General features: G+C 38.8%; 1 protein-coding gene across 7 annotated transcripts in view; it reads left to right on the forward strand.

Annotated features, from left to right (window-relative positions):
* Window positions 1-19233, forward strand: part of VPS13B (vacuolar protein sorting 13 homolog B) — a 773631-nt gene that overhangs the window by 678154 nt on the left and 76244 nt on the right. For all 7 annotated transcript variants that reach the window (XM_057735654.1, XM_057735658.1, XM_057735653.1 and 4 more), the window contains one exon: window positions 3954-4115. In XM_057735654.1, coding sequence (XP_057591637.1) covers window positions 3954-4115 — 162 coding nt within the window. The remainder of the gene's footprint in view (window positions 1-3953; window positions 4116-19233) is intronic.

Below are 19233 nucleotides of genomic sequence, written 5' to 3' on the forward strand. Positions count from 1 at the left end.
TTTTTGTCTTGGTATCAGGACCATTATAAGAGGACTCATGTGTAGCAACTACTGCAAAATGGCCCTCAGAAATATCAGTTTCCTCCCAGGGTAAAAATATTCTCTTAGACACAGCTATACATATAAAAACAATACGGTGCATAAATATTTAAATGTTTTAAACCACATCAGAGTGTGAATGCCTGACTGGTTAACACAGTGCCTTGAAGGAATATTCTAAGTTTTTTTAAAAATGGAATTGTATATTTGATTAAGTAGAGCCATATGTCACGTAGCATATTGCTGACAGGTACATTCTATGAATAGTTGGTTCTGATTTATACAGGGATTTGGCAATGTTAACATGAGCCACAAGAGGATATACTTCTGTAATTGTTGCTATAATTTTCTTGTTTCCTCCCATGTCAAGGGTACTTGCCACCAAGTTTTAATGTGCTGGCATCTCTAACCCTGTATATTCTAAAGTAAATACAAAAACACACTACTTTGAAATTATAGGACATTTGACATTGAAATGAGCTTATAGAGGAGTTATTAAGTTCATTGTTTCTAAGATGTTCTGAATGTGGTTTATCCCCTTTAGAGGGGAAGCTTAGTTTCCCAAGCTTGGATTTTATTGTGTGTATAATGCTCATGTACAGTATAATTATTGCCAATGAAAAATGTGAATTTAATAAGCAGGATAAGCTATTTGAGTTTTCCACATACTTCTTATCAGATTCGTATCCGTGACAAGTCATTTGTATCCGGTGTGGATGGACCAGACAGTTGAAGCATGAAACAATTTGGCCTTTCACCTTTAGGTCACAAGTTCAAGATTAACAGAAGCCTTCATCAGTGTCTGATTTCCTTGGCTGTAGTTTTTTTTTTTTCTTTTCTTTTTTGTAAATGATTGATGTTTTGTGAAATCGGATTAAGGACCCAAAATGCCACTTGCAGTTTGCTTTATATTTCTATGTCGCATTCCCACATTTGGACCAAACAGGATTTAAAGGAAATTTTTATTTAAAAATCAAGGTTATGCTCACGTCTTATGTTACACCATAATGATATCTCTTTAATTGCAAATGCCTGTATAACACTCCAGCACAAATCTTAAATGTAAATAAGCCATCTTTTAACTAGAAAAGCATTCTGAGGTTTCACTTTTATATGATGTCATATACAACATGTACAAATTTTTTTTACAATATTACTAGAATTTAAACATTCCAAGAAGTGCTTAACCTTCTTACAGTTGTAATGAACTCCACAGATGAAGGAGCAGTAGAGAAACAGTTCCCTGAGGACTCTGAGTATTCTTTAGAAAAATGTAAACAACCCCCTTGTGTTCTTTCATTTACATTTTTTCCTAAAACCCTTATCATTTATTAAAGGTCAGTTTTTAGAGATGAGGAAAGTAATATGATTTTTTTCTACTCAAGCTCCATCTGGTAACTTAACCTCTGTGTAACCGGCAGATTGATCCCAATTCATTATGAAAATTGAATTTCAGTCTCAGGATGTCTATCTAAGTAGGAGTTTGGAACCATATCCCTTTCTTCGTGTTTGTACTGTTGGACCTAAGGGAGGAAAAAAGTGTTTACAAGGAGAGCAGTTTATGTTGATTATATAATGCTAAATGGAAAAATCTCATCAAAATGAATTATACACTGACTCCAGTTTAATTAAAGGTTTACAAACCTTTAAATATATAAGATATATAAGATAGGATTGGATAGGATAGACTAGAATAGGAACAGGCAAGACACTGGAAAAAAATTCTCCAACACGTTAGCAGCAGTTATCTCTGAGTATGAAATTAGAGACCTTTTTTTTTAAATCAGTGCTTTCTATATTTTTTAATTTTTTTCTACTGGGAACATATATTACATTTATAATTTTTAAAGTTGAATTTACTCGTATTTGTTTCATAAGTGTTTATTGAATACTTATGTGTCAGGCATTATGCTGAGTCCAGGAGATAAAGTTGTAAATAATGCAGACCTGGCTCTTGCCCTTATGCAGCATAGAGTCTAATGATAGAGACAACAATGACCCATAATCATGCAGATAACCACTCAGTCCCAGTAGGGATCAGTGCCATTAAGGTGCTCACACAAAATATATAGTGTTGTGTCAGCATAAAATAGAGGGACCTAAGGTGATCCGGGAGGATCTCAGGAGGCTGCTTTACTCTGAGGGCATGATCTGAAAACAGGAACCTGAAAAGTGTTTTGGAAGAAGGTAGTCGAGCAAGGAGGAAAAGAGGTCCAAGCAGAAGAAAGGCACTGAGGCAGGAAGGAGTTTGATGTGTTGGATGAATTGAAAGGGGGCCAGTTGGAGCAGCTGAAAAGGACTGGTGGAGCTGGGGTCTAGCGGGCAAATGGAGAGTGGTTCAAGATGCGGCAGGGGCCAGATCAGGCAGGATGCCTAAAACCCGTGGGCAGTCCAGTTTTGAAATCATAGCTCATGATTAAAAGCCACAGCAAAAAGTAGTATGGTAGACAGCAGGTAATTATCAATTATAACTGCTTCAGTCTCACTTAACCAGAGACTCTTTTTATGATTCATGTGGTTGTCAGGCAAGGTTCCACTCCATGAGAATAGAGAGGTTTGGTGAGAATAGATGGATGATAGAACAAGCGCTTAGGAGACCCTCAAGGGTATCCAGAAGAATGAGGTATTTCAGGGCCTCTTCACCAACTGCAGCCATAGAACTCTGCCTGCCCACTTTGGGGGTCTTCTAGATGATTAGAAGGGGATTGTACCTCCCAAGATAACTGTTCTCATAAGGTTCTAGATCAGGTCTTGGTCCAGGCTGGATTCCAGATACATTCATCCATTGACTCCTTAGCTTCAAGCCACAGTCACTGAAATCTCTATGCTTGTGAGTGGTATGTCCCTTTTTACTCTCCCTCCCCTCAGTAAAATGGCAAATGATGGAATGTGTCATCGTAACATAATTTAGATCCACAACCAGGAAATAGAGGCCAACTGGAGAAGCATTAGTTACATATTACCCCCCGTTGTCTGCAAAGTCATAGGCTAGTGAAGATACTTTACTTGCATTCTCAAGTTAACCATTTATTTAGCTATTCTTTTCATTTACCAAAGACATGTTTATTGCTTTTTAAATCATAAGCTAACCAAAGTGATAAAAGAGTAAGCAGAAAAATGTTCTGTTGCTTTGCCAGTACTTTGATATAACAGCAACCAGTGGAAATGCCATTAAGTTGAGAAGGCGATAGCAACACAAGAACTTACTACTAATTTGCTGAGCCTTAGTAGATTAATGAAAGACATTTGCTGATTATTAGCTGAAACAGACACCAACAACTGTTGTCAACTAACATTTTTTCTCTTAAAAACTGCAGCTTGGCTTACGCTGACTCTGAGGTTGATCTGTTTTGTGTGTGCAGCCTCTTAAGGATAAAGGGAAAGTTATGGTTTTATTTACATCTCTCCTTGAGCAGATTTACACACACACATCCACCCTCCCCCTTAAGGGAACTGGGGATGTATTACCTAAATGATCTTTACTTTCTGTAGGGTACAAACTGTGGCTTTGGTAATTGGTCTTGATTGTCAAGTTTAGAAGGCCGGGAACATGGTAATTCTAGCCTCTGGTACTCTGCTCAGAAACGTGCGCTACCCAGCACAGCATTCTTTGTAGCATGTTAATTCGTTTTAAAATGTTAAAAGTTTGAGGGATCTCATTGTTCTTTTACTCTTCTGTGTGTATGATTTATTTTGCAGGAGTATAAGTCAAAACATATTCTTGGAACATTTAAGATCTCTTTAAGGAATTTTTTGTGCTTATCCTGGAAGTATAGAATACTTTGTATACCAGAGCTAATGACAACAGATCTTTTAGTATTTCTGTGTTGTAACAGTCGCCACTGGGCAGACAGCTGCCAAACATCTTGCAATTAATCTGATGCACGTTGGCTTTCGTATTCTTTTTCTTTCAGAACAAATGCCCTGAGGTAGAGGAGTTGGTCTTCAGCCATTTTGTGATCTGTAATGACACACAGGAGACACTGCGGTTTGGCCAGGTGGATACTGATGAAAATATTCTACTGGCCAGTCTCCACAGTCACCAGTACAGCTGGCGCTCTCACAGATCCCCACAGGTATTTGAGAAACAGCCTTAAAAACACAGCAATTGTTAAGGTTGGGGAGTCATTTCTTCTGCATGCATGTGCCTGTGTCCAGTTATTTCCCTTTTTAAGCCTCCCAAGGGGCCGCACAGTATAGCTACATCTGACAGAAACCCAGCGTTGCTTGGAGATGGGAGCACAGTGTACCCGTGCTCCTCTCGGAGTGGATGTTCTCCTGTTCCACGTGGGTGCTGTTGAGGGAGCATGGTGTGGTGATTATGAGGTTGAACTCTAGAGCCAGAGTACGTCAGCTTGGATCCTGGCTCTGGATTACCTCGCTTTGCTTTCATGCTTCCGTTTTCTCATATGTAAATGGGGGATAATAATAGTACCTGTTTCATAGCATCCTGAGGACTAAATAAGTTAATATGTACAAGGCACTAAAATAGTGCTTGATATACTGTAAACATTGTTTGTTAGGTATTACTTTTCATTTGTTTATTCAGATTCTTACTGTGTGTATAGTCCGTTCCAGTCATGTCCTAGGCACTGGGAATTGAAAGGCAGAGAAGTCTTAGTCCTTGCCCTCCTAGGACGGCTCACGGTCTGTGACAAAGTGAGCACAATGTCAGACTGTGCCCAAGGGAGCACTGAGAAAAGTGATACCAAAGGATGTCTGTTTTCCAAGTAGTATAATTCCATTTTCCTGTCACTTTAGATGGGAATAATTGGAGGGATGTGCCCTGCAGGGATAACTGAGGAGGAATTAAATACAAAGATGTGGTCTTAAATGAGTAAAAGAAATCCTGGGAAGTACTCTCAAGAATAATGTATTTCTAAAACTCTGGGTAATAAGGAAACTACTGTCTGCTTCTGATTAAAAGAAAGTCATTAGATTAGAGAACAAGTTTTCCCGTCTGGTCTATAGACCAGCTTTAGAATATGTTATACCCTCAGGCTCTTTCTGCTGTTTTTTTTTTTCAGTAGCCAGATTCTGATTTCTTGCTTTTTCATCATATTGCCACACTATTAGTATAAAATTTGGAAATATATGCAATTCTTCTTGAGTATATTTATTTAATTCTGGTTATTCTAACAGGACATTAAAATGTCATATCTCCTTTTTTAATAAAAGTTCTTACAAAAATGTGTCCTATGATATGATATTGCACTTGTATTTTTAGAATGAATGATATGCCCTTATTTTCTAATTCTCCTTTTGAGAAATGTCCATGTTAGAGAGTTTTTTAAGTCATTTGATTGTTTACCCCTTGTAACATCATTAAAGGACAATTGGTTTGTTCGTTGGCTCATTTCAGAATTAAGTATTTTTTTCTTATTAATTGCAAAAGTAAGAACATAGGCCAGATATATAAACAAACAAAAAAAAAGACCACCTATAATTCCAACCACCCAGAGACAGTCCATATTAATACTTGTTGTATAGCCTTTTAGACCTTCAAAAGGCTTCTATGATCATTGCATTCCCAGAAATGAACTAGTAGTGACAGGAAAGAAACCTCTGAGAAGGTGCAGTAATGTGTGATCACACACTGTACCTGTAGCCGCTTCACCCATTCATACACACAAGCTTCAGGCCTTAGCCAATAGAAAGCAAGGCAAAGGAAGCTTAACTCCCTTCAAAGTCATTTTAAGCTGCATCGACTACCATGGCCCTCAGTAACCCTCAAGATTCCCTGGAGACTGGAGCCAGGATGGGAAGGGTGATCATAAGAACAGTGGGCTCAGGGGTGTGGAGGAACAGTAGTCTCGTTATGGACATAGGGTTTCTGGATGAGAAGGACATGAACAGGAAAAAAGAATAGCTAACCACTGCCACACCATACCTTTCATATTTATACTCTTCTGCACTTTTTCTTTATACTTCTCCACTTTTTCAAGGTCTTTTTGTATTTATTACTAGTTTTGTTTTTGTAATAATAACCCTATGTGATTTGTATTTTTTGTTATGCATATTTTATAGATGGGACAGAAATGTTAAGATAGTGGTAGAGTTGGGACTGAACCCCATGTCTTTTCATTCTCAGTATAGTGTTATTTCCACAACATTGTCAAACTCTCCTAGGTTTTGGCAGCATGATTTGTCTGTTAGAAGAGCCAAACTGTGAGGTTTTAAGAGAAGGGCTGAGAAACCACTGGTGTAATACTCCACATTTAAAGCTAGACTAATACGGGATTCTTAGTACAAGTATGAACGCTTGCAAAGCTTTAAGAAGCAAAAACATTAAGAACCTTTTAATGACGAACTGGAAACATAAGACAGGTATCTATTAAACTTTTTTTTTCTCTTTTTATTTGTAACTTCTAGATACAAATTTTAAGGTGAGCTATAGTCATCATAATCTTTAGACTAAAATTTAGATCATATTTGTAAAAGATGTCTCTTTACTACAGCTACGTATGCTACGTAAGGAAGTGTGTTTTAGGACCCTCTGAAGCCACAGAAGTCTTAATGGGCCCAGAGGGTCTTCGTGGAATTCCTAACATCCACAGTTGCAAATTCTGCTGTGTTCTAATGAGAGGCTACATCTGAGGATCAGAAAAACTAGCCAGTTAGCTTCAAACTGCACCTGGAGGTAGTCATAGACTCACAAGTGAGCAAACTGTTCCTTTTTCCAGACTCCAAGTCATATCCTGCACTGCCCAGCAGGCTTGGTTTTAGGAACATTTGTGTCTGCATGTTTATGCTACCTTGGGTGTTAGTCAGTTCATAGTCTCAGGGAGGATTTCTAAAGTTCAGAGAACTTAACTCCACTAAACAATGTAGCTTATATTACAGAGATCAAGAAAGTGGCAGTGACACCTGGAAAGGTTTCAAAGAGGTCAACATGTCTTAGAACCACACAGGAGGTTGCTAACAACAGTAAGTCCCAACAGGATGGGAAAAAATATGGACACAACCAATTCCAGAAATCCAAAACTGAAAAACCTTTTAGAATTGAAAAGTTATAAACTCTCCTTACAGTTTCTAACACATGCTCTGAGGCAGAATCACTTAAAATGCTGGATATCCCACAACAGTTGCCTGCCTGAACAAACAAAGGAAGAACAAAACTATTTCCTAGGGAATAATTGAACATACTCAGCTGCACAGTCATAATGCCACCACAAAGGGCCCTTAAATATCCCAATTCAGTAGACTTCAGATCAGGTTGGACAAGAAAAGTAACCAGCAAAGGACTGGCCTTCAGAGAAGTGCTTCACATTATATGAAGTTGAATCTGAGGAATGGATATGTGAGTTTATGGAATCTTTCACCAGAATATGGGCAGTAGGTACAGCTCAGAGTCAAGGGAGGCTTTGTTTAATTTAGCCAGACTGATTATAGTGACACTAACATCATAGTAGGACTTGTGTGTAGGCTGTTCATGTTAACTTCCTTTTCTGGTTAAGAGAGAGCACTATTGGCTAATTAAACTTCTTGAAATAGGAATGCCTCTATCTTGTATGTAAGGAATTACATTTGCCTTTACCCTCAAAACATGCACAATTTATAGATTATGCATTTTTTTTTAGAATTGCAACTACCAGTTACTTAATTTTAATAATCAAACCATCAATCAAGGTGAAAATGGGCTCTAGATAGAGCTATAGAAGATAACAAAATATTGCTCCAAAATGGATATAGCAGAAGTTTTGTAAGCTTGTGAAAATGGCAGATATTTAAAAATGCAAAATGCAACAAGGTAAGAATCAATTTGGAAGATCAGCAGAGCATCTGGGAAATACTCATCAAAGTAATCAGATTCAGTGATGAAAATATAAATCAATCATTAGTTTCAGGCAGAGATTGGCAAACTTTTGTGTGCATCCACATGGTGAATATTTTATGCTTTCAGGGCCTTAAAGCCTCTCTCATAGCTATTCACCTCTGCACAAAAGGAGCTATAACAAATGAGTGTGACTATGTGCCAATAAAACTTTATTTATAGACAATGAAATTTGAATTTCAATAATTTTCACACATCACAAACTAATATTCTTCTTTTGACTTTTTTAAGCCATCTGAAAAATGTGAAAAACACTCTTAGCTCACAGGCTATACAAAAATAGGTGGCACATCAAATTTGGCCACAAGACATACCTGATTTGCCAACCCCTGCTCTCAGGTCTCTCAGTTGACAAAATTCAGTAGTCTAAAGGTTGGATATAAAATTGTCATTGCTCTGATCTAAATGGTATTCATATCACTTGAAACCTTGGTAAAAAGTTTCAGAAATTAGGAAATGACAGGTAATAGTTTAACACATAAAATCAACCCGTGCTTACCACGTAACAGTCAAATATTTGTATTGTACTTGTTCTCGGCCCATATAGACAGAAAGTTCTGCAGTTCTTTTTTTTTCTGGATGTAAAAAATATATAAAAGTGAGAGCTGATCATTTTCCCTCTTGTCTAAAGGAAAAGTAATGGGTTTTTGAGTATCTGCCTATCTTATGGTAATTCCAGCCAGCTGTTAGTTTTATTAACTAGACTGTAATTTCTTATTCAGTTACCACTCTTTCCATATCCATTTATATAATACATGTGTACACATCTGTCTAGAGAATGAGCACATTTCTTGTTGCCACAGTCACAATTTAAAGACTTTAAAAGTAGATTTAGGGAGGCAGGTAAATATTCTCTGTTAGCAAAAGTGTTCGAACAGATAATTTTGTCGTGTCCGCCTCTGCTGTTATATGGCACACGACGTGCATATCAGAGTTTGCTTAGAAAGGGCACATTAAAAGACACTCTTACACACTGAAGGTGCAGATGGAATTGAGACTTCCTTTCTAGAAAGCAACTTAGTAAGAAGCATCATAGCTATTAAAATGGTCATAGCCTTTGACCCAGTGAATCTCCTACTAGTAATCTACTCTCAGGAAACAATCCAAATTAAAACAAAGGTTTATACACAAAAATGTTTATCATAATTATATTTATACCATCAAAAAATTTAAAATCAAAATGTTCACTTCTAAAGAAATAGCTAAGTAAAATCTGGCCTATCTATGAGATGAACTTTTATGGGACCTTTAAATTTTTACATAGAAAGGTGAGGTGCTCCCATATCAGTTAGAAAAGCAGAATATAAAATTCTACACATACAATATGATCTTAACAATATAAGAACAAATACATAGAAAAATACTAGAAGGAGATACGTCAAAATGTTACGAGTGGTTGCCTCTGAATGGTGTATTTTTTAAGGTGATATTTTTCCAATGTATTAAATTTTTATATACTTCTCACCTTTTAAAAAAAAGATATAGATTATTAAATCAGAGAGAAGTTAAGTAAAAGCTCTGAAAATATTTATATAGAGACTAAAAGACAGGAATTTCAAATGCTAATTAGAACAGTGGCAAGCGTAATGGTATTGTTGGCCAAAAAGTTAGTTGGGGTTTTTCTATAACATCTTACGGCAAAAACCTGAATGAACTTTTTGGCCAACCCAATATCTCAAGAACAGTTATCTTTAATGCTTCTCTTATGAACTATTGCAGTAGTTTTCCTCAATTATTCTCTTAGTCTTTGCCCCACTTCAATCTACCTTGCAGACTACAACTTGAGTAATTTTCCTCAATGCTGTTTTGGTACTTTCCTGTCCAAAATATTTACAGCCTCCCTCATCATCTATCAAATATACCCAAACTATCTGGCCTCCAAGGCCTGATTCAGTCTACCCACAAGCCCTCCTGTCTGCCATTATTTATGTCTAGCTGCTTATTTGGTCTCCCTCCCTCCCATTCATTTTTAATCAATAAATGATAATTTCATGTGAACTATTGTGTGTAATTATATATGTACATTCTTCTAAGAAACTTATTGTCTGATGAGGGAGTCAGAAAGGTAAACAAATTATTATAGACATGATCAATATCTATAAGGATATTGTGACAGTAGTTCCAGACAGGGAGAAGTGATGGATAACTGAATTAAAACACTAGCCATAGGGAAGAAAAGCAAGAGGACCAGGAAGTAAAATCAGTTGCATCTGGATATGGACAAGGCCTTAATAGAACTCAAAGAAAATGTTTCCTAACATGAGGAGGGGAACCTGCCAAGGCTTCCTGGTAGAAGGCACATTTGTATTAAATTTTCATGTTTAAATAAGTGTTAGGTCGGGGAAGGGGCGGGGGCCGTTCCAGGTAAAGGAACCAACATGTGTGAAAGCCACAGAGGCATGAAACAACATAGCATAGTAGGACTTGACTAATTTGGCTACAGTGTAGAGTACATGTATGGAATTGCAAGACAGTAAAGTAGATGAAGGCCCTGAGGGCCCTTGTATGCTGTGCATGAGGCAGAAACAGGGAGACAGACAGGCAGGCAGCATGTCATGTTCAAGGGAATTCAGGTTTTGTTCAGAATAAACTCAGGCATAAAATTGCATACCATGCTGAAGAGATGTGTACTAGGAAACTGGCTCTTTGGTAGTGATACCTGATTTGTAGGATTGGCTGGTTTTCATGGTTTGAGTACTCCTACCATAGCTGATTTCAAGCTACCAATGATTTAACAACCAACTCATAAGATTCCTGAATATTTAGCAATACTTTTTCACAAACAAGTATAAGCCAGCTTCAGCACACCACTGTTTGAAGGAGTTATGTTCTGAAGAGCCTGGCAGTCCATTTTGAGGACTGTATGTAATGGGCAGCTTTTGGCTACTGAAGGGTTTTAAGTAGAGTCGTCACAGGATCACAGTTGCATTTTGGAGATTCCCGTCGTGTAGCTGAGAAGTCAGTCTAGAGGAGGATGAGAATACACACAGAGGGTTGTGTGGACACCATGGCATAGCCCAGGAGTGAGAGAGATTATAGTAACTGAGCCAAGACAGAGTAGAAGTCAGAGACGGGTGAAAATGCCTAACAGACTGATCTTTCTGTGAATAACAGCTATAAACGCTGAGCAGAACACAAAACAGCTACCTCTGGAGACGAACAAAACTGGGCAGATTTTGGAGGGGAATAGAACCTTTGAGCAAATAATCTGCACAGAGTGATTTCTCCATTTTTTGTTGACTTCACTTTGAGGGCAACTGCATTTATAGCAGTGCAGGGATGGCCCACTATCTTTCTGGCCCAAGGTACCAGGTGAAAGAGCTCAGGCAACCAAGGCTGCTAAAGAGTGAGGAGAAAATCTTGGAAAAGGGAAAGCCAGAGAATGGGGAAATGGTATGTTTAAATTTGGCCCACCTGTCTGCTTACTGCTGAACCACACATGCATGGGGCAGACTGAAAGCAGATTGTACCCAAGGCATAAAGAACTGAGTTAATCTGTATTGCCACTCACCCAGGTGGAAGAGTTTTTAGTTTGACTGTAAACAAGCTAATTACCTGTTAAAAACATTAACACTAGAGGAATTATGAGAGAATCCAGTCTCCACAACATAGCATTTACAGTGTCCACAATAGGACCCAAAATTACTTGACAGATCTCAAGAATCTTAAAATAAAATAAAATAAAATAAAATAAAATAGTTACTTTCAAGGGAGGGACTTTCCTGGTGGTCCAGTGGCAAAGTGGCAATGCAGGGGATGCGGGTTTGATCCCTGGTCAGGGAACTAAGATCCCACATGCCGCAGGGCAACTAAACCCATGCACTGCAAACTACAGAGCCCACACGCCACATTTAGAGGGGAGCCCATGAGCTGCAGCAAAGTGCCTGCGCGCCACAACAAAACATCCCACATGCTGCAACTAAGACCCGACACAGCCAAAAAAGAATTCAAGGGAAAGATAATTAACAGATGCCAACACCAAGATGACCCAGAGGTTGGAATTATCAGGGATGTACTTTAAAGCAACTATGGTAACAGTAAAGGGATTTTACATATATAATTAATAATAATTAATCCCTAAATTAGTTTTTTTTTAACATTTTTTTAATCGACATATAGTTGATTTACAACATAATATTAGTTTCAGGTATACAACATAGTGATTCAAAATTTTTATAGATTATACTCCATTTAAAGTTATTATAAAATGTTGACTATATTCCCTGTGCTGTACAATATATCCTTGTTGTTTACTTATTTTATACACAGTAGTTTATACTTCTTAATCCCCTGTCCCTATCTTGCCCCTTCCCCATTCTCTTTCTCCAGTGGTAACTACTACTTCTCTGTAGCTATTGGTTGTCTTTTAGTTGATCAAAACAGATGTGATTCTAGGTAGGCTGATTTAATCAGGTAAAAGCCCTAAAAGAGGGACTGGACCCTTTTGTGAGGAGGGAGAGAGACATACATTCCTGCTGGCCTTGAAGAAGCAAATTATCATGTTGCAGCTGCCTGTGAAGAAGGCCATGGGTCAGGGAGCTGTGGGAAGCCACCGGGACCTGCAGGTGGCTGCCAGTGCTAGTCATTAAAAAGTCAGAGCCCTCGTCAAATAGACACCAGGGAATAAATTCTGCAACAACCCGAGTGAGCTTGGAAGCAGATTCTTTCCAAGTCAAGCTTCTAGATAAGAATGCAGTCCCGCTGACACCTCAGCTACAGTCTTGTGAGACCGTAAGCAGATAACCCAGGTAAGCTATGCTTGGACTCCTGACCCACAGACACTGTGAGATAATAAATGTGAGTTGTTTTTAGCTGCCAAATTTGTGGTAATTTTTTACTCAGCAGTAAAAATACAACATGGGGACATCCCTTGTGGCACAGTGGTTAAAAATCCACCTGCCAATGCAGGGGACATGGGTTCGAGCCCTGGTCTGGGCAGATCCCACATGTGGCAGAGCAACTAAGCCCATGTGCCACAACTACTGAACCCACATGCTGCAACTGCTGAAGACCATGCTCTGCAACAAGAGAAGCCAACGCCTTGAGAAGCCCATGCACCACAATAAAGAGTAGCCCCTGCTCACCACAACTAGAGAAAAGCCCGCGTGCAACAATGAAGACCCAATGCAGCCAAAAAAATAAAATAAAATAAATAAAAAATAAAAATACATGACACAAGAAAAAAGTCAGTAAACTTGAAGATGGATCAGTAGAAATTATCCAATCTGAGGAAAAGAGGGAAAAAGATTCAAACAAAATGAGTACAATTGCAGAGACCTGTGGGACAATTTCAAAAGATCTAATATATGAGTAATAGTAATCAAAGAATGAGAGGAGAGAGAGAGAATGGGGTTCCCAGAATGAAAGAAATAATCTCAGAAAATTTCCCAAACTTTGTGAAAGACAGGAATTTAGAGACCCAAGAAGCTCAGAAAACTCCAAACAGGTGTTTCAAAGAAATTCACACCCAAGCACATCAAAATGAAACTATTAAAACCAAAGATAAAGAGAAAACCTTGAAGCAGCCAGAGGAAAACTACAGGGGAAACAACAATTCAAATAACTGTGGACTTCTCTTTATATATAGTGGAGGTTAATAGATAATGGAACAAAATCTTTAAAGTGCTAAGAGAAGGTTTACTAGGGAGAGGTCTGTTTGGAAGATATTTTGAAAGTTATAATTACCAGGATTTGGTAATTGACCATGGAAAGAGAAGGGCCTGGATTGACTCCAAGGTTTCAGACTTACGGGGACAGGTTGGTGGTGTTGCACTTGGCCACAACAGGAAACTGAGTAGGAGGACAATGTTTTCAATACAGAGAATGGGGCAGATGTGAGAGCATAGCACAGTGTCCCTAAAATCCATTTTGGACACATTGAGTTTTAGGTTACTTTGGAGGCAGGAAGGATGATGTATTAGAAACAGCATAAATTTGAAGCTGTAAATACCTAGATTTCACTCCTAAGGTTTTTAGCTGTGTAAAATTGGACAGTATCGTAATTCCTTGGAGCTTCAGCTTCCTCTTCTGCAAAATTAAGAGTTTATTGTGACTGTCCCATGAAATTACATGTATAAGGTGCCTACTAAAGAACTCAGATCTCAAAGGTTCCTTTCCTTCCCTTTTTCTTTTCTAACCAGCCATCTAAGTGGCCATGTTGAATAGGCAAATTGAATGTAATGGTCTGGAGGTCAGAAGAATAGTCAGGCCTAGAGGTGAAAATTCAGCCTCTCATCAATGCCTAGGTAGCAGTGGGAATCGATACGAATGCCCAAGGAAAGAGTGCTAAGATCAGAGGACTTTATTAGATAGCTCTTGCTGTAGAAAAATGTACAGTGGTGGTACAGGCATAGGATAACTACTATATACACTCCCATTCATAAGAGGAGAAAATGGGAGACACATGGGAGTTACTGGTCCATAGAAATTCTGAAATCCAAACAGGTAAATATTGGAAGTTTCTTAATTAGTAATCATTCATACTGCTGCTTGGAAATAATTTTCCATGGCTCGTGGCTTTGGACTTTTAGCTCAAGCCTCTATGCCATCCATCCTTTTCCATGAAAAGTATCCTTTGTTTGCACTTCATGGTTTTCTCAACCTGCTTTCTACTAGTTGAATTAAGAAAGTTTAAAGTCCCCTTTACATTTTATCTCTTTCAGTCTAAGTTGGCAGTGTTTCTGCCAATATAATTCTTTAAAGAAACTGTAGGTCTCTTGACTGTGGTTCAGCACTATTGACAAAATCACACCCGCATTTCTCTTCAAGGTAATTCCTTCTCTGCCTTGGGATTCTGCTAATGCTGCTGGGGCACATCACCCTTAAGTGTTTCAGAATCTCTGTTGTTTGAATAGTTCACTGAGCCACAAATTCAGATCTTTCTGAGATCTTAACAAAGAATTTTACAGCCACATCCTTAGCTTCATTCCTTAGACCCAGCTTTCCTGGCTGTGTCCCAGATTTGATCTTTGCCTGGAAGCTCTTTCTTGATTTTAACATCATTTGCCATCTGGACGGCTAGAAATTTTCAAAATTAGCAAGTCCTGGCTCCTGTTTATCTAACAGTTTTTCCTTACTGGTATGTTGCTACTCTTGGACTTTAACATAAGCAGCAGATAAAGGCCAGGAGGCACTTCAACACTGCCTGGAAATCTTAGCTAGATCACATGGTTTATTAGGCACGTTTTCTGCTTTCCATGTTACTGAAGGTTATGATGTTGCTGAACTGTCCTCTACATAACAAGAATCCTCTTTCCTCCCGTTAATGTTTCCAATAACATTTTCCTCACTTCCTCACTGGCAGCCTCCTCTTAAGGCTATCAAGTTTCTTCTTTCTTTCTTCCTTTCATCCTTTCTTTCTTTCTTTTAATTTATTTATTGGCTACATTGGGTCTTCGTTGCTGAGTGCAGGCTTTCTCTAGTTGTGGCGAGGAGGGGATACTCTTTATTGCAGTGCATGGTCTTCTCATTGCAGTGGCTTCTCTTGTTGCAGACCATAGGCTCTAGGCACGTGGGCTTTAGTAGTTGTGGCATGCAGACTCTAGAGCAGAGGCTCAGTAGTCATGGCACATGAGCTTTGTTGCTCCACGGCATGTGGGATCTTCCCAGACCAGGGCTCGAACCCATGTCCTCTGCATTGGCAGTCAGATTCTTAACCATAGCGCCACCTGGGAAGTCCAGGTTTCTATTAATAGTATCTTTGAAGCACCTTAGACATTCACTAATACTCTTAAGTCCTTCTGGTTTCTGCCCTCTTGCCTGCTCCAAAGTACCCCCAAACACATTTTAGACTTTGATTACAGTAGCACCCCACTTGAAGATACCACATTTTATATTAGTTACATATTGCTATTTAACAAATTACTCCACAACTTGAGTAAATAAAACAACAAACATTATCTCAGTTTCATTAGCCAAGAATTTTGGGAGTGGTTTACCTGGGAGATTCTGGCTCATATCTGGTAAGGCTGTAGCCAAGACATTAGCTGGACTAATGTCTAAAGGCTTGACTGGGCTGGAGGATCCATTTCCAAAATGTCTCCCTCATATGGCTCTTGGCAGGAGGCCTCAGCTCCTTGCTACAAGGATCTCTCCATAGAGTTGCTTGAGTATTCTCAAGACATAGCAGCTGGCTTCCCCCAGATCAAGTTATACAAGATAGAACAAGACAAAAGCCACAGTGTCTTTCATGACCTAGGCTCAGAGTCATTAATTATCATTTCTGTAATATCCTAGTGGTTGCCCAGATCAGCCCTATTCCTTGTGGGAGGGGACTACACAAAGGCACAGACAGAAGGAGGCATGGATCATTGGGGCTGTCTTGGGGCTGGGCTGCCATAAGGACTAATAATAGAATTTCGGGGTTAAGCTGAGGAGTGGGGTCCGTTGAAGAGGAATAAGACGAAGGCAGAAACCCAAGACATGGCAGGAAAACTGGGGCATAATCGTGTTATAAGAGCCAGAAAGGAGACTATCTAGAAGAATAGAATTATCAATGTCAGATGACATAAGGAGATTGAATGAAGCAAGAACTGAAGAGACTCTTGTATTGGGCAATTGGGAGGTCATTGATAACTCAAGAAGAGCATCTTCAGTGGCAAGATAGGGATAGAAATCGGATTGAGTGGATTGAAAAATGGATGGAAGGTGAAGAAATGGAGAGAATGAGCATGAAATTTTTTTTTTTTTAATCTTGATTGGGTGTTAGCTAGAGAAAGCTTCAGGGTCAAACAAGAATTTTAAATTAAAGTACCTTAGGCATGCTCATATACAAGCAGAAATAAATAGCAGATAGATTGATGATATAGAAGAGAGGAAGAATAATTAATGGCATAAGGTCCCAGAAGGGGAGAATAAGATGGCATCCAGATCACAGGTAGGAGGATTGACCCTGGATGGAAAGAGGTTTATACAAAACTTTAGTGGCCTTAAAAAGTTTATTAGCTCATGAATGTTTTGGTCAGAAATCTAGGTGCACTTAGCTAAGAGGGTCTTCTGCTCATCTCAGCTGGGCTCACTTTTGAGGCTGCAGCCACCTGGTAGGCCAGCTGGTTCTGGGTGGTCCAAGATGGCCCCACCTACATATTTGGTACTTGGCAGACCACCGGCCAGGGTTCTCTGCCATGTGATCCTTCCCGCAGGCTAGCCTAGACAGGAGAACGAGAGCAAAGACTGCAAAGCCTATTGAGCCTGAGCTCGGAATTCTCACAGTATCTGCTGCCACATTCTACCAGGCAGGGCACGTCACAAGGTGAGGCCAAATCCAAAGGATAAGGAGCAAGAGTTTTTAACCTCTTGATGCGAGTTGCTGAGAAAATTTGTGGCCATTTTTAACTTACCATGAAAGCCTCCTCCTGCTTTGAGACAGGAGAGAGAATGAGGATGAGTTTGAATGTAGATGTGGTTGTAGTGGGTATTTGCTGAAAGTAAGAAGAGGGTAAAAAAGTAGGAGGCTTTTAAAAAAGTGATTTTTCCACAATATCTAATCTGGTATCTTGCTCATAATTGGAGTTTGATAAGTGTTCACTGAAAAAATAAATGTTGAGATTTCTCATAATGTCTGACATTTCTCAATAACGTAGATTTAAAAGCTTATTTTAGCAATATGAACATTGTAAACACCATTCTTTGCATCATATTGGATGCTTTTATGTATTTTATACAGACATACAAAAAGAGGTCCTCTGATCTCAGAATGTATGCTTTTGTATGCTGTCAATGCAATTGGACTTGTGATTAAGAGTAGCTCCTGGTCTCCCCTACCTCTACCCTTTTGGCCTCCCAGTGGCCTCTGATGAAAACTATTATGAAACAGGAAAATGCTGCAGGAGGGGCCTAGCAATGTGCTTCAGAAGAGACCAACTTTCAGGTCCACATACATGTCCGACTCCTCCTACTTGTGTTTAACTCTGAAAAAGTTTTATTGTTTATCATAAACTACAAGTATATTGTACAGTTACCAAATATTATTGATTTAAAGTAGACATTATTTTAAATTAATTTTGCCTTATATTGTCTCTTTCTCTAATCATGGAAATAGAGTCCCAGAAACTATAGCAACACCCTTACCGTTGTGTAGGGCACAGCTGCCCACAACTAGCAATTCCATCTGGGGAGGAAGGATTGTGTGCCTTTGCTCCCCAGTGGCAGTAACAAGCTTCTTTTTATTGTTGCTGACATTAAGATAGCTAAAATCAACAGTGAGGTAAACATTTCTTGGGACCATCTGGCAAGGACTTTAATCCAAAATATTCTGTAAACACTGACTCCATTTGAGTACCGGAGACCTACTATCCAGTCACCATAAACTGCATTTTTATTTTAGTTCTAAGCTGTCATTGAAACAGCAAAATAGTAGACTGTAGACTCAGTCTCTTCACCTTTCTCTCTTAAAATACTTTCAGTTTCCTGAGAGATTCCAGGAAACTCACATTCTCTGAGGAAGGTTATAGTGCCTTGTTGAAGTCACCAGTAAACAGTTTTGGTCATTAAGTATCTGGTGGATAGAGATATTTGGAATTTCTTCATTTTGTCTTGGGAAATACATTTACTCTTTAAGTGAGAGACAGACGTTTGGGACTGAGTTTTCTTTTTCCCGTCTGTTTCAAAGTTTCTTTGTAAAAATGGTTTGCAATATGACCTAGTTAAGACTTTTAAAGTCTTCCACAAGAAATGGCAAAGATAGGATTGTGATTGGGCACTTTATCCAGTCCCAGGGCTGATTTCTGGAGTTTTCTATGAGCCTTACAACTGGGGATTATTTCAACTGTGAAGCACCCGGAGGAACGACTGCTGGTGCTGCTAATGGTCTGTCTGTCCCTTCTCTGGCAGTAAATTTTAGATATTGAAATATAGCTTTGGGAAAAAATGTACTGAGGATTCCTTAAGCTTTTTACAAGACACTCAAAGGCTTTTCACAAGCTAGTGCTCTGCAAATGTGAATTCTTGATGTCTAAACATAAAGGTCCTTGACTGAACTAATTTTAAATGTGAATTTTAATACAGAGTGCTTGGAGAAAGGGAATGCCGCTGGCCCATGAAAGCATGGTATTTTGCCATTTTTAAGTAATGGGAAATACTGATTAAGAATGTTATAAAGATTTCAGTGTACAGAATGTGATTGTGTTTAATCATAACCTATTACGACAAGTCTGTGTAACAAACGCATTAATTCTGTTAAAGACAATGGCATACCTATTATACTGTGGCACTTTTTAATTATTTCCATGCTGAACAGGATATTGAAGAGCTTATTATCTAAAGGTCAGAATAATGCCCAAGACATGGCCAAGCCCAATGAGTGTCAGATGCATGGAATGTTGGATGACCTCATAGTTATGAAATTATTTCATTTCTCATGA

Source organism: Hippopotamus amphibius, chromosome 5, assembly GCF_030028045.1.
Source record: "Hippopotamus amphibius kiboko isolate mHipAmp2 chromosome 5, mHipAmp2.hap2, whole genome shotgun sequence".
Lineage (NCBI taxonomy): Eukaryota > Metazoa > Chordata > Mammalia > Artiodactyla > Hippopotamidae > Hippopotamus > Hippopotamus amphibius.